This window comes from Protomyctophum bolini (genome assembly GCF_963924005.1).
Source record: "Protomyctophum bolini genome assembly, chromosome: 9".
Lineage (NCBI taxonomy): Eukaryota > Metazoa > Chordata > Actinopteri > Myctophiformes > Myctophidae > Protomyctophum > Protomyctophum bolini.
Genome location: NC_137870.1, coordinates 705,018 through 717,851, shown reverse-complemented (window position 1 = coordinate 717,851; position 12,834 = coordinate 705,018). Strand labels below are relative to the sequence as shown.

The 12,834-nt window shown below is 46.2% G+C and overlaps 1 protein-coding gene across 2 annotated transcripts in view; it reads left to right on the top strand.

The window, feature by feature from the left end:
* supt5h (SPT5 homolog, DSIF elongation factor subunit) overlaps positions 1 to 12,834 on the top strand; it is a 55,227-nt gene that overhangs the window by 21,044 nt on the left and 21,349 nt on the right. For both annotated transcript variants that reach the window (XM_080771571.1, XM_080771570.1), the window contains 4 exons: positions 3,436 to 3,506; positions 5,870 to 5,975; positions 7,988 to 8,078; positions 8,267 to 8,403. In XM_080771571.1, the coding sequence (XP_080627697.1) occupies positions 3,436 to 3,506; positions 5,870 to 5,975; positions 7,988 to 8,078; positions 8,267 to 8,403 (405 nt within the window). The remainder of the gene's footprint in view (positions 1 to 3,435; positions 3,507 to 5,869; positions 5,976 to 7,987; positions 8,079 to 8,266; positions 8,404 to 12,834) is intronic.

Here is a 12,834-nt window from a genome sequence, read left to right as displayed (position 1 = left end):
CCAGATAAATCTAGATATCATTTTGTCCCATTCACAAAACTGTTTGTCAGGCACATCCACTGGTAGAGACTGAAAGAAATACAATATCCTATTAGGTAATACATTCATCTTGACTGCTTCTATTCTAGAACTTAAAGGATAACTTTAGTTTTTTTCAACCAAGGTTCATGTTTTAGGTTATTAGAGAAACTAAAAGGTTTCATTTGCTGCTTTCTTTCGTTTTAGGGATTTTAGCTGTTTTTGACAGGGGGGCGGGGGCATTCGAGCATGGGGCTAAATATGTATTTTTTTAACACCATTTTATGGTGATTTATTTTTTTATGGTTTACTATAGTCCTAATAAACTCCAGGAAATTACATCTGGCCACAAAAGATCACGGGATCTATTGAATGTGACAAACTGACATATTGAGCCTATACACACAGTATAAGCCTTCCCCCAGTAGGCTACCTTCACATTCAGTAGATCCTGTGATCTTCTGTGGCCAGATGTGATTTCCTGACGTTTATTAGGACTATAGTAAACCATAAAAAAAGAAATCACCATAAAATTGTGTTAAAAAATACATATTTAGACCCATGCTCGAATGCCCCCGCCCCCCCTGTCAAAAACAGCTAAATTCCCTAAAACGAAAGAAAGCAGCAAATGAAAAAACTAAAAAGATTAACACTCATCTTTTACTTTTATCTACCGGTAATAACAAACTAAAACATGAACCTTGGTTGAAAAAAACTAAAGTTGTCCTTTAAGTCCTAGGGTGACAGAGAGCATCTCTCTATATCTTTTTTAATTTGTGTGATTATGGGTTGATAATTTGCTTCATAGAGTTTAGGTCCTTAGTCAACCTTATTCCCAGATAATTAATTGATTTAGAGTTCCAATTGAAAGGGTGAAGCTCTCTTGTTTCCTTTGAGGGCTTGTAATTATAAGAGAGTATCTGTGTCTTATCCACATTGAGTTCAAGCCCAAGCACCCTTTAAAGGCATTATGACATTATTTTTAACATAATTTTAACAACATTAAAAGTCTTGGCCATGGTCCTTCAAACGTGTCTAAAAAGTTTGAACTTTTTTTGAACACTCCAGTATTTCTTGCCAGGAGTTTTTGTGTGTATGTAATATGCATCCTGAGAAGGCATAGAAAAATACATTATTTTAGCCTGTAGATGTCGGTAATTCCCCCTTTCCTGTCAATCACTACCCAGCTCCGCCCCCCCCACCCCTCAAGCCCTCCATACCTCTCCGCCCCCCTCAGAGAAAGGGACTGTTCTTTTTTTTTTCCTTTACAAGTTCACAGCATCTCAGCCATAGCAACGCTGCCAGTGCCAACGCACGCAACTTCTTCTCCTTTTATAACTATTTGTTTATAGTTTATATAAAATGTTATTTATAATAAGACTATCACTGCATGTATGTACTGAGGGGATGGACAACAACATGTATTCTCTGCTGCAAAAGGAGAGGAGACTGGAGCAACACGGACATTTAGAGCCTTTTATTAAGGTGCTGAGTATACAAAACGACTAACGTTTCGACCTTGCGGTCTTCATCAGAGTCCACTCTGATGAAGACCGTCCGCAAGGTCGAAACGTAAAAGGCTCAAAATGTCCGTGTTGCTCCAGTCTCCTCTCCTTTTGCAACTTTGATGTCCCTGCACCTGTGAAGCACCGGATCAGCCGTTTTAGGCTTGAGGCGCGTTGGTAGACTCCCTTTGTAACATGTATTCTCTATTCAACGTCATCGTACGAGCAACAGTTGGTAAACAAATAAGGCACGTTCGGAAATACCGCACCGGAGCGCACTCGCTATTAGTTTGCATTGCACAGTGCCAGTGGGCTTAGTGCGCTATTTCCGAACGCGCCTATGAAACTCCTGCAATATCTCACCCCACGACCACGTCGACATAAACTTGTGTAATGTCATCGTCATCGATATCATACTCAATGACTATAGCCTATCATTATTCGCCATACTTTTAACGTGGATTATATCACACGAGCGTTGGCTGCGCGCTATTCCACTGTATCGCATTACAAGAACAATAATGAGCACATGCAATCTACAACAGCTGGTGCACGCCACGAATCAAAGATTAATAATAGTCAAACACACAGCTAATGCGGGTAGTGGCAGTGATTCACTATAAATTAAAAGTAGGCTACCATGAAGCATTTCGGAGTGCTGCAGGCGATTGATTTTTTATTGTGAGTCCACTCAAATAGTACTGCACAACAATTTAACACAAATCATTGCAGTATAAATACTTATAGTTGGGATTGGGACACGAATGCTTGGTATTGCTCCTGGGTTCATAAAAAGTTTGGTTGCAAATCCACTCTGAACTTGTCCGAGATTTGAAAAACTTTCTGGGGTGAAATGATGTGCGCACACCAAGAGTCCCTTCTTTGACAACTTGGTTGGAACGTTACCGTCAAAAATAAAATGCATCCACCTAGAGCGTGAATCTTCATCTAGGCCAGTTGGTGGAAAGTGCAAGGACTTGTGTTGATTGACACAGCCGACAACGGAGCAGATTGCTTTTTCTCTAGAAGCCATTATTATTATTATTATACTGAAACAAAGTCGCGGACAGAATGAGGAAGAAGAGAGGAGAGCAGGTGGAGGAGAGGAGAGGGGCGGGGATGAGGAGGAGGGGGGCGGGTAGTAGAATTGGTAGACAGGGAGCAGAGGAGAGGGGGCGGGGTTTAGCGTTACATTACGTAGGCCTCCGCCGTCCAAGCCACGAGTCATATTTGCATAATTATTCACAAAAGTCCAGACAGCGGAGAATACACTGAATGTTCAAATTTGGGTTTTTTTTGGTGAAATTGATGTCAAGAAAAGCCAAAACACGCAAAATATCTACAAAAATGTGTTTTAAATGTCACGATCCCTTTAATACTTTTAAAACCTAAACCATGGAGTTAGGTGGTTTTGTCCCAAGCACCCTTTAATACTTTTAAAAACCTAAACCATGGAGTTAGGTGGTTTTGTCCCAAGCACCCTTTAATACTTTTAAAAACCTAAACCATGGAGTTAGGTGGTTTTGTCCCAAGCACCCTTTAATACTTTTAAAAACCTAAACCATGGAGTTAGGTGGTTTCCTCCGGATAGTTAACACTGTTGTAGAACATGCTTTCACTGTGGGTTTTTTTTTAAACGCACACAAACTCCACTAGAAAGAGAAATGGCGGTATGCTAGATATTCTCTGATTGTCGTGTGTGTGTGTGTGTGTGTGTGTGTGTGTGTGTGTGTGTGTGTGTGTGTGTGTGTGTGTGTGTGTGTGTGTGTGTGTGTGTGTGTGTGTGTGTGTGTGTGTGTGTGTGTGTGTGTGTGTGTGTGTGTGTGTGTGTGTGTGTGTGTGTGTGTGTGTGTGTGTGTGTGTGTGTGTGTGTGTGTGTGTGTGTGTGTGTGTGTGTGTGTGTGTGTTGTAGAAAGACTGGTTTGCCAAAAGGAAGAAGTTCAAGAGACCTGCACAGAGGCTGTTTGATGCTGAGAAGATCAGGTATGTACATACGCGCACAAACACACACCGCTCCATGTCTTCCAGGTCTCTGGGAGGACGGGTGTATTAATCCGTTCCATGGCCCTCATTTATCAATAGAGTGTAAAATCTGCCACAGATTGGAGTGCAGGTTTCGTAGTACACCCACGTCGCCACGGCATTTATAAAGTGATCGCAAACAGCTGATCCTTCCTTCATTTCGTTCTGACGTTAATAAATGTGACGGCTGAAATCTATCTGGCACGCCCTATGAAATCAAGCCTCGCCCTCGTTTTTGCGACTTGAAAACGGCAATACGTTTCCTGAAACCATGGTAACATGAAAAAATAGGTTTCTCCTGTGCCTTGCTTCTGCCCGCCTCACCCCCCTCTCTCATACACACGCACAGACGCACAGCACGCACACGCAACTTGCAAGCTGCCCAACTAACTGGTGTGTTGTTGAATAAATAAAAAACGAACACCTGCATGAATTAAATAAAGTTGTAGGCCTACCCTGTCTGTTTCCCTCTCACCTCGCATGCCTTGCTGTCATGCACGCACGCACCTACATGACACATTAAATAAAGCTGTCTGTTTCTCCTCTCGCTTCGCTTCCCTTATTGCTGCCCGCCTCATGTGCACGCCACGCACGCACGCACATATCGCAATTTGCAAGCAACTGTCACTGTGTGTTGTTAGTTGTATATTAAATTATTAAAGTATTTTTAATTTAATATACAACAAGATATATTGGTGAACGAAAACCTGAACCTGAACCATAATTAAATAACAAATAGGCACACACACACGCTGCTGTTTTGCAGGTGCTCCTCCTGTCCTGTCTGTCTGTCTCTCTCTATCACTGTGGTCCGTTGGACTGTCAACTGTCAATTATATTAATGTGCAGCCAACATATATGGTACTGGTGGTGGTGGGCTGACTGGCTGGGTTAGCCTATATCGCCGATGCGGTTCCCATGCACTTGCGCTGGGCTGGCACGGCACATTTGACATTCCAGTGACACGTCAGGTTTATTAAACGAGGAGGAGATTGCATATACCGTAACTCCAGAAAGACATTGTTGGCCTGCTGTAGATTAGGCTACAGTACAGTATATAGGCTACCCATGCATGTTGGGACTCTCCGCAGCTGCATTGCACTATAGGCTACTTTCCAACGTCATGGAAATATTCCAGCACAGACAGCCCAAATCCTCACATGTATGCGCTCATGCAAAACAATGTTTAAATGGCTTAAATCAAGCGCGATTTTAATTGTAAAGTTGGAAAGCTCCTACAAATTTCATATGACACAAAGACACATCTTGTATGTCTATTCCTTTTTTTTTACATGTGTAGTCCATATACACACAGTTTTATATTAACATTTTAGGAGTGAATACATATGTTTCGATGCCTTTGGCAGCCTCTCAGCTGGTCAAACAATGCTGCTCCGCCGTTCTACGACAGAAAAACAAGCGTAAGCAAGCTCACGAGCAGACGTGGGATTTGAACGTTGTCAAGTTCAATTTCAAGCTTTATGGTAAAGCTGTATGTCGAAAATGTCGGCAATTTCGGCGTGCACCCATATTTTGGCGTACGCACGGTTGATAAATGAGGGCCCATGTCTTCCAGGTCTCTGAGAGGACAGGTGTATTAATCCGCTCCATGTCTTCCAGGTCTCTGGGAGGAGAGGTGTATTAATCCGCTCCATGTCTTCCAGGTCTCTGGGAGGACAGGTGTATTAATCCGCTCCATGTCTTCCAGGTCTCTGGGAGGACAGGTGTATTAATCCGCTCCATGTCTTCCAGGTCTCTGGGAGGAGAGGTGTATTAATCCGCTCCATGTCTTCCAGGTCTCTGGGAGGAGAGGTGTATTAATCCGCTCCATGTCTTCCAGGTCTCTGAGAGGACAGGTGTATTAATCCGCTCCATGTCTTCCAGGTCTCTGGGAGGAGAGGTGTATTAATCCGCTCCATGTCTTCCAGGTCTCTGGGAGGAGAGGTGTATTAATCCGCTCCATGTCTTCCAGGTCTCTGGGAGGAGAGGTGTATTAATCCGCTCCATGTCTTCCAGGTCTCTGGGAGGAGAGGTGTATTAATCCGCTCCATGTCTTCCAGGTCTCTGGGAGGAGAGGTGTATTAATCCGCTCCATGTCTTCCAGGTCTCTGGGAGGAGAGGTGTATTAATCCGCTCCATGTCTTCCAGGTCTCTGGGAGGACAGGTGTATTAATCCGCTCCATGTCTTCCAGGTCTCTGGGAGGACAGGTGTATTAATCCGCTCCATGTCTTCCAGGTCTCTGGGAGGAGAGGTGTATTAATCCGCTCCATGTCTTCCAGGTCTCTGGGAGGAGAGGTGTATTAATCCGCTCCATGTCTTCCAGGTCTCTGGGAGGAGAGGTGAGTCATGACGGTGACTTCATGATCTTCGAGGGGAATCGCTACAGCCGGAAAGGATTCCTGTTCAAGAGCTTCGCCATGTCGGCTGTGGTGAGACGATGATTATTATTATTAACCCATTCTGACCTGAGATCAGATTCATACGAGGTTTCCACTGGACACACACTGGTCTGATGAACCCATTCTGACCTGAGATCAGATTCTAAAAATGTCAGTCGTTCTTCGATTTTTCAAAAATAGCAGACCTACAAGCTCGTATCGCGCCACTCGGTGGCGCGATATGAGCTTGTAGATCTGCTATTTTTCAATAGCTAAAGCATAACATGATGCCAACACCAAAATGGGTGCCCGGTCAGAATGGGTTAATATTATTATTATTATTACTTGCACAAGCAGAGCGCGCAAGTAATAGTTTCCGTCCATGTGGCCGTTTGATGCGTATGACGTAATGACTACTTCCAAAGGGCGACTGTGGCTCAGGAGGTAGAGCAGGTCGTCCAATGATCCGTGGGTCGGCGGTTCGAATCCCGGCTCCTCCTCCTCCTCCTGTCTACATGTCGAAGTGTCCTTGGGCAAAGACACTGAACCCCTAATTGCTCCCGATGTGCTGGTTGGTGCCTTGCATGGCTTCCGCCGCAATCGGTGTGTGAGTGTGTGTGTGTGTGTGTGTGTGTGAATGGGTGAATGTGCACACAATGGGCCAAATTCACAACGGCGTTTACGATGATAACATGACGTGAAGCTAGCGGAAAGGCATTTACGTGGATTTCCCACATTAATTTGGAATTCATGGAAATGGCCGTGAACTTGACGCAGACAGCAGCGTGCTGCCGATCCGATTCACATTGGAAAATGAATAGGGCTATATAGCCCTATATAAAAAATAGAAGACCACATTAGCCTAATGAATGGCATCAGCGTGTTTGAAAGTCGGCCAGTCATATCACAGTTTGAAGCCAGCTCACCTCCACTCGCGCTTCACAAACATGACGGACAGACTTTATAATAATGTATATTGATATTGATCACATGCATGGATGCCACACACAGAATAGTTTAACTCACTGGATAAACTCACTGGATTATAATTTGTTCGGACAAGAGGATCCCAGGCCTACGAGGTATAGGCCTATAATTATTCACTTATGAATGTATAGGCTATACTGTTCTTTATCGCGCAAACCATGCCCCCCTCCCCCCCCCCCCTCTCTCTCTCTCTCTCTCTAGCTCTCTCTCAAAAGACGACTTTTGCATTGACATATATCCGATATTTTAAATATCGGATAGCCTATGTTTTACCTCTGCAAAGGTGTGAGTGAGCACCCGCCTTGGTCCCGAACTTAATTCAATAAATTATAATTACATTGCTTCAGCGGAGCACGCACCGTTGTAAGCTTGGACATCTTTTAATTTCCTTTGGTGTCCTTTGATGGATTTATGTCAGTTTGTACATATATAGTAAGCCTACAGTGGTAATATACAATGGTGCAAAAACGACATAACATAAAAGCCCTAACTGTCCTGCTCCTACATGTGTAGAATTATTACATTAATAGAGTGCGGGCTATATTCATGCAGTGACCGCGGCTGCAAAGCCTTTTTTCTTTTTTTGACAGACCAAACTGCTGTCTGCTGAAGCCTTTTATGGTGCGATATGGGGCGTGGATCTATGCAGATGAGGTTGTCGGGTGCTTTTCCGATCACTTTGCACCCGGTTGCATTCAGTATGACATACACCTGCGATACGCCTGCGTACCTGTGGTACACACCGCTCTCTGAATAACGCGTCATCTCAGCGTACTGTAGCTTGATCGGACGGATAAATACGATATCTGTTTCCGCCACAGTTGTAACGGTGGCGTATTTCTTTTTAATTAATTTGGCCCATAGTGTGTAAAGCGCCTTGGATGAAGGCGCTATATAAATGCACCATTTACCATTTACTTGTGCCTGACACGGCAGTGGTGTCAGATTACATACATGTATACATACAGTAGGACCGTTACCTTTAATCCTCCCGACGTCATCACGTCACCATGGACGTTTGGTCTATCGGTTAACAGATCACATGGTCTCATTCTGGTGTTTCTATTGGTTCACAGATCACAGACGGAGTGAAGCCCACCCTGTCGGAGCTGGAGAAGTTCGAGGACCAACCAGAGGGCATCGATCTGGAGGTGGTCACCGAGTCAGGTACGACCATATATGGAGCTGTCACTGGTCACTGAGTCAGGTACGACCATATTTGGAGCTGTCACTGGTCACCGAGTCAGGTACGACCATATATGGAGCTGTCACTGGTCACTGAGTCAGGTACGACCATATTTGGAGCTGGAGGTGGTCACTGAGTCAGGGGTGTGTGTGTGTGTGTGTGTGTGTAGGTAAGGAGCGCGAACACAACCTCCAGGCGGGTGACAACGTGGAGGTGTGTGAAGGAGAGCTGATCAACCTTCAGGGGAAGATCCTCAGTGTGGACGGAAACAAGATCACCATCATGCCCAAACACGAAGACCTGAAGGTAGGCACGCACACACACACACGCACGCACGCACGCACGCACGCACGCACGCACGCACGCACGCACGCACACCCACACACACACGCACGCACACACACACACACACACGCACGTCGCACACGCACGCACACACACGCGCAAGAGGGGAATTCCAAGTTTCTTTTTTTTTTTAAGATATGTTTTTGCGGCCTACGCTTTTTTTTTGGTTTTTTGAAGGGACAGACAGTAGGCTGACAGGAAACGGGAGAGAGAGATCGGGGGGGGGGGGGGGGAAGACATGCAGTAAAGGCCGTGTCGGGCTCGGGAGTCGAACCCGCGGCACACTGCGACTGGATCACCAGTCGGGTGCCCAGACGGTTATACGCCACCGCCTGGGCAGGAATTCCAAGCTGTGCGTGGTGTAAAAATCCATTTGAAAACACTGAGAGAAGAGAGAAGAGGACAAACCAAACACCAGCCCTGATGGCCGTTGCGCGTTTAGAGCACGACGCTCAATCACCCGTTGGAACGCAAAAGGCTCTCCTTTCAGGGCAGGCTGCCTTTAGTTTATATCCTACTGGTCTCTGTGAAAACGCTTCTGATCGTGATCGTGGATCCCGTTGATGTGTGCTCTGCCTCTGTGGGCAGCAGCAGCAGCAGCTGTAGAGGCTGTTTTGTCACGATAATCGCGTTAATGAAACCAAGCGCTGCACGCGGTGCCCGTACAGCAGGGTTCCCCAATTAATTTTCCTCAAGGGCCATATTTTGACTATAGGGTACCAGGCTGGGGGGCCGAGTCGGCACGCGCGAGGTCCAGGTCTCGCCCTGAAATTAATGTTCAGGGCAAAAGACCCCATTTGAAAAGGACCCCCAGTTGGACATGCAGAGGCTACTGACCCCCATTTAAAGCCATTTATATCTGGGACCCCGGCCGCTGGTAAAATTTTATAAAAGGCCTATAGCAGCGGGTAGCCTAGTTAACCCATTTTGGGGCGGGAACCCCTTTTGGTGTCAGCATCATGTTATGCTTTAGCTATTGAAAAATAGCAGATCTACAAGCTCATAGCGCGCCACCGAGTGGCGCGCTACGAGCTTGTAGGTCTGCTATTTTTTTTTAAATCGAAGAACGGCTGACATAGAAAACACAGCTTTTTCAGAAAACTGTCAGGATGTAGAAGACACTTTTAGAATCTGATCTCGGGTCAGACTGGGTTAAGGGCCAGTCAACTGTCTTCCATGAGAACGTTAGGTTTTGGTACGATGACTCGCGAGTCGCGATAGGTCATATCGCGAGATATAGGTCTATATATTATCATCACAGCAGCCAGCAGCAGTTTGCCACATCATCAGATTCAGAATACAATCTGCATTACCTCCCCCTCCTCCTCCTCCTCCTCCTCCTCCTCCAACAACTCGATAACGTTCTCATGTTAGTTTGGTACTTACTTGGTACTTACTTACATGCAAATAAACAACAACCCGCACTGAGCAATGTGCGTAAAGCTAAAGCAGAAACAGGACAGTCACTGAGCGGAGACGGAGAGGTTCATGTGCGTAAAGCTAAAGCAGAAACAGGACAGTCACTGAGCGGAGACGGAGAGGTTCATGTGTGTAAAGCTAAACCAGAAACAGGACAGTCACTGAGCGGAGACAGAGAGGTTCATGTGCGTAAAGCTAAAGCAGAAACAGGACAGTCACTGAGCGGAGACAGAGAGGTTCATGTGTGTAAAGCTAAACCAGAAACAGGACAGTCACTGAGCGGAGACAGAGAGGTTCATGTGCGTAAAGCTAAAGCAGAAACAGGACAGTCACTGAGCGGAGACAGAGAGGTTCATGTGCGTAAAGCGTAGCCAGAAACAGGACAGTCACTGAGCGGAGACAGAGAGGTTCATGTGCGTAAAGCGTAGCCAGAAACAGGACAGTCACTGAGCGGAGACAGAGAGGTTCATGTGCGTAAAGCGTAGCCAGAAACAGGACAGTCACTGAGCGGAGACGGAGAGGTTCATGTGCGTAAAGCGTAGCCAGAAACAGGACAGTCACTGAGCGGAGACGGAGAGGTTCATGTGCGTAAAGCGTAGCCAGAAACAGGACAGTCACTGAGCGGAGACAGAGAGGTTCATGTGCGTAAAGCTAAACCAGAAACAGGACAGTCACTGAGCGGAGACGGAGAGGTTCATGTGCGTAAAGCGTAGCCAGAAACAGGACAGTCACTGAGCGGAGACGGAGAGGTTCATGTGCGTAAAGCTAAACCAGAAACAGGACAGTCACTGAGCGGAGACGGAGAGGTTCATGTGCGTAAAGCTAAACCAGAAACAGGACAGTCACTGAGCGGAGACGGAGAGGTTCATGTGCGTAAAGCTAAACCAGAAACAGGACAGTCACTGAGCGGAGACGGAGAGGTTCATGTGCGTAAAGCTAAACCAGAAACAGGACAGTCACTGAGCGGAGACGGAGAGGTTCATGTGTGTAAAGCTAAACCAGAAACAGGACAGTCACTGAGCGGAGACGGAGAGGTTCATGTGCGTAAAGCGTAGCCAGAAACAGGACAGTCACTGAGCGGAGACGAAGGGGTTCATGTGCGTAAAGCGTAGCCAGAAACAGGACAGTCACTGAGCGGAGACGGAGAGGTTCATGTGCGTAAAGCGTAGCCAGAAACAGGACAGTCACTGAGCGGAGACGGAGAGGTTCATGTGCGTAAAGCTAAACCAGAAACAGGACAGTCACTGAGCGGAGACGGAGAGGTTCATGTGCGTAAAGCTAAACCAGAAACAGGACAGTCACTGAGCGGAGACGGAGAGGTTCATGTGCGTAAAGCGTAGCCAGAAACAGGACAGTCACTGAGCGGAGACGGAGAGGTTCATGTGCGTAAAGCTAAACCAGAAACAGGACAGTCACTGAGCGGAGACGGAGAGGTTCATGTGCGTAAAGCTAAACCAGAAACAGGACAGTCACTGAGCGGAGACGGAGAGGTTCATGTGCGTAAAGCTAAACCAGAAACAGGACAGTCACTGAGCGGAGACGGAGAGGTTCATGTGCGTAAAGCTAAACCAGAAACAGGACAGTCACTGAGCGGAGACGGAGAGGTTCATGTGCGTAAAGCTAAAGCAGAAACTGGACAGTCACTGAGCGGAGACGGAGAGGTTCATGTGCGTAAAGCTAAAGCAGAAACAGGACAGTCACTGAGCGGAGACGGAGAGGTTCATGTGTGTAAAGCTAAACCAGAAACAGGACAGTCACTGAGCGGAGACGGAGAGGTTCATGTGCGTAAAGCTAAAGCAGAAACAGGACAGTCACTGAGCGGAGACGGAGAGGTTCATGTGCGTAAAGCGTAGCCAGAAACAGGACAGTCACTGAGCGGAGACGGAGGGGTTCATGTGCGTAAAGCGTAGCCAGAAACAGGACAGTCACTGAGCGGAGACGGAGAGGTTCATGTGTGTAAAGCGTAGCCAGAAACAGGACAGTCACTGAGCGGAGACGGAGAGGTTCATGTGTGTAAAGCTAAACCAGAAACGGGACAGTCATTATTGCGTCAGCACGGATGTATCCTCGGAAACCCAGACGTTTTATTTCCAGCACGGAGGTAAGGTGAGGGGGGATATCGTTTGGGGGTAACGTTTGCGCGCTTCCATCTGTTACTTCTCTGACACAGCGCAGTTCAAACTTCAAATGCAGCCAGTCGATATTAGTGGGACACTGTGCGCTGAGAGCCACATGTATGCTGCTTGACTTACTTGACTTATTCCTGTAGGCTCCTAGGTGGAGCATAGGGCCGCAACCACGTGTATGCTGCAGTTGGTTTTTAATTAAGGGCGCGTTCTGAATGCAATGCAGACTAATAGGCGAGCGCGCTCCGGTGCATATATCCAAAGGGAAAGAATGACTTCTGTCCGTGACAATAATCAATGCTACACTTTGAATTCTGTACACACGCACACATAGAGCAAGAAATATGATATGGGGAAAACGTCATTATTATTTTTTTCAACTTTCGACTTCTCCTGATCTGAATCGATTTGTGTTAAAGGACCACTTCACCACTTTTCAACCTATCTTCATATAATAGGTCCTCACTAATTATAAAATGGCATGATTTTTTGGGCAGTTTAGAAACCGTCTTCCAGTGACATCAGCATTAGGCAGATTGTTTTACAAAAATGTTTAGATTTTTCATTATCGTGAGAACGATATGGCTTCCATTTTCGCATTGCAACTTTTCAGGACTAGAAAGCCTGCCGTTTCTATTAGCTTGTATATTCCCCATCGATGATGTCACTGGAAGACGGTTTCTGAACTGCCCACAGCCCTCCTATGAGACACAGACCGAGTAGAAAAGAATTGCACCATTAATGAAGATAGGTTGAAAAGTGGTTAAGTGGTCCTTTAATGACATCGATAAATCTTTTTTTTTTAGTGAAATCCCTAGCACACACTGTCCCAGTAGCCTAGAAGGTG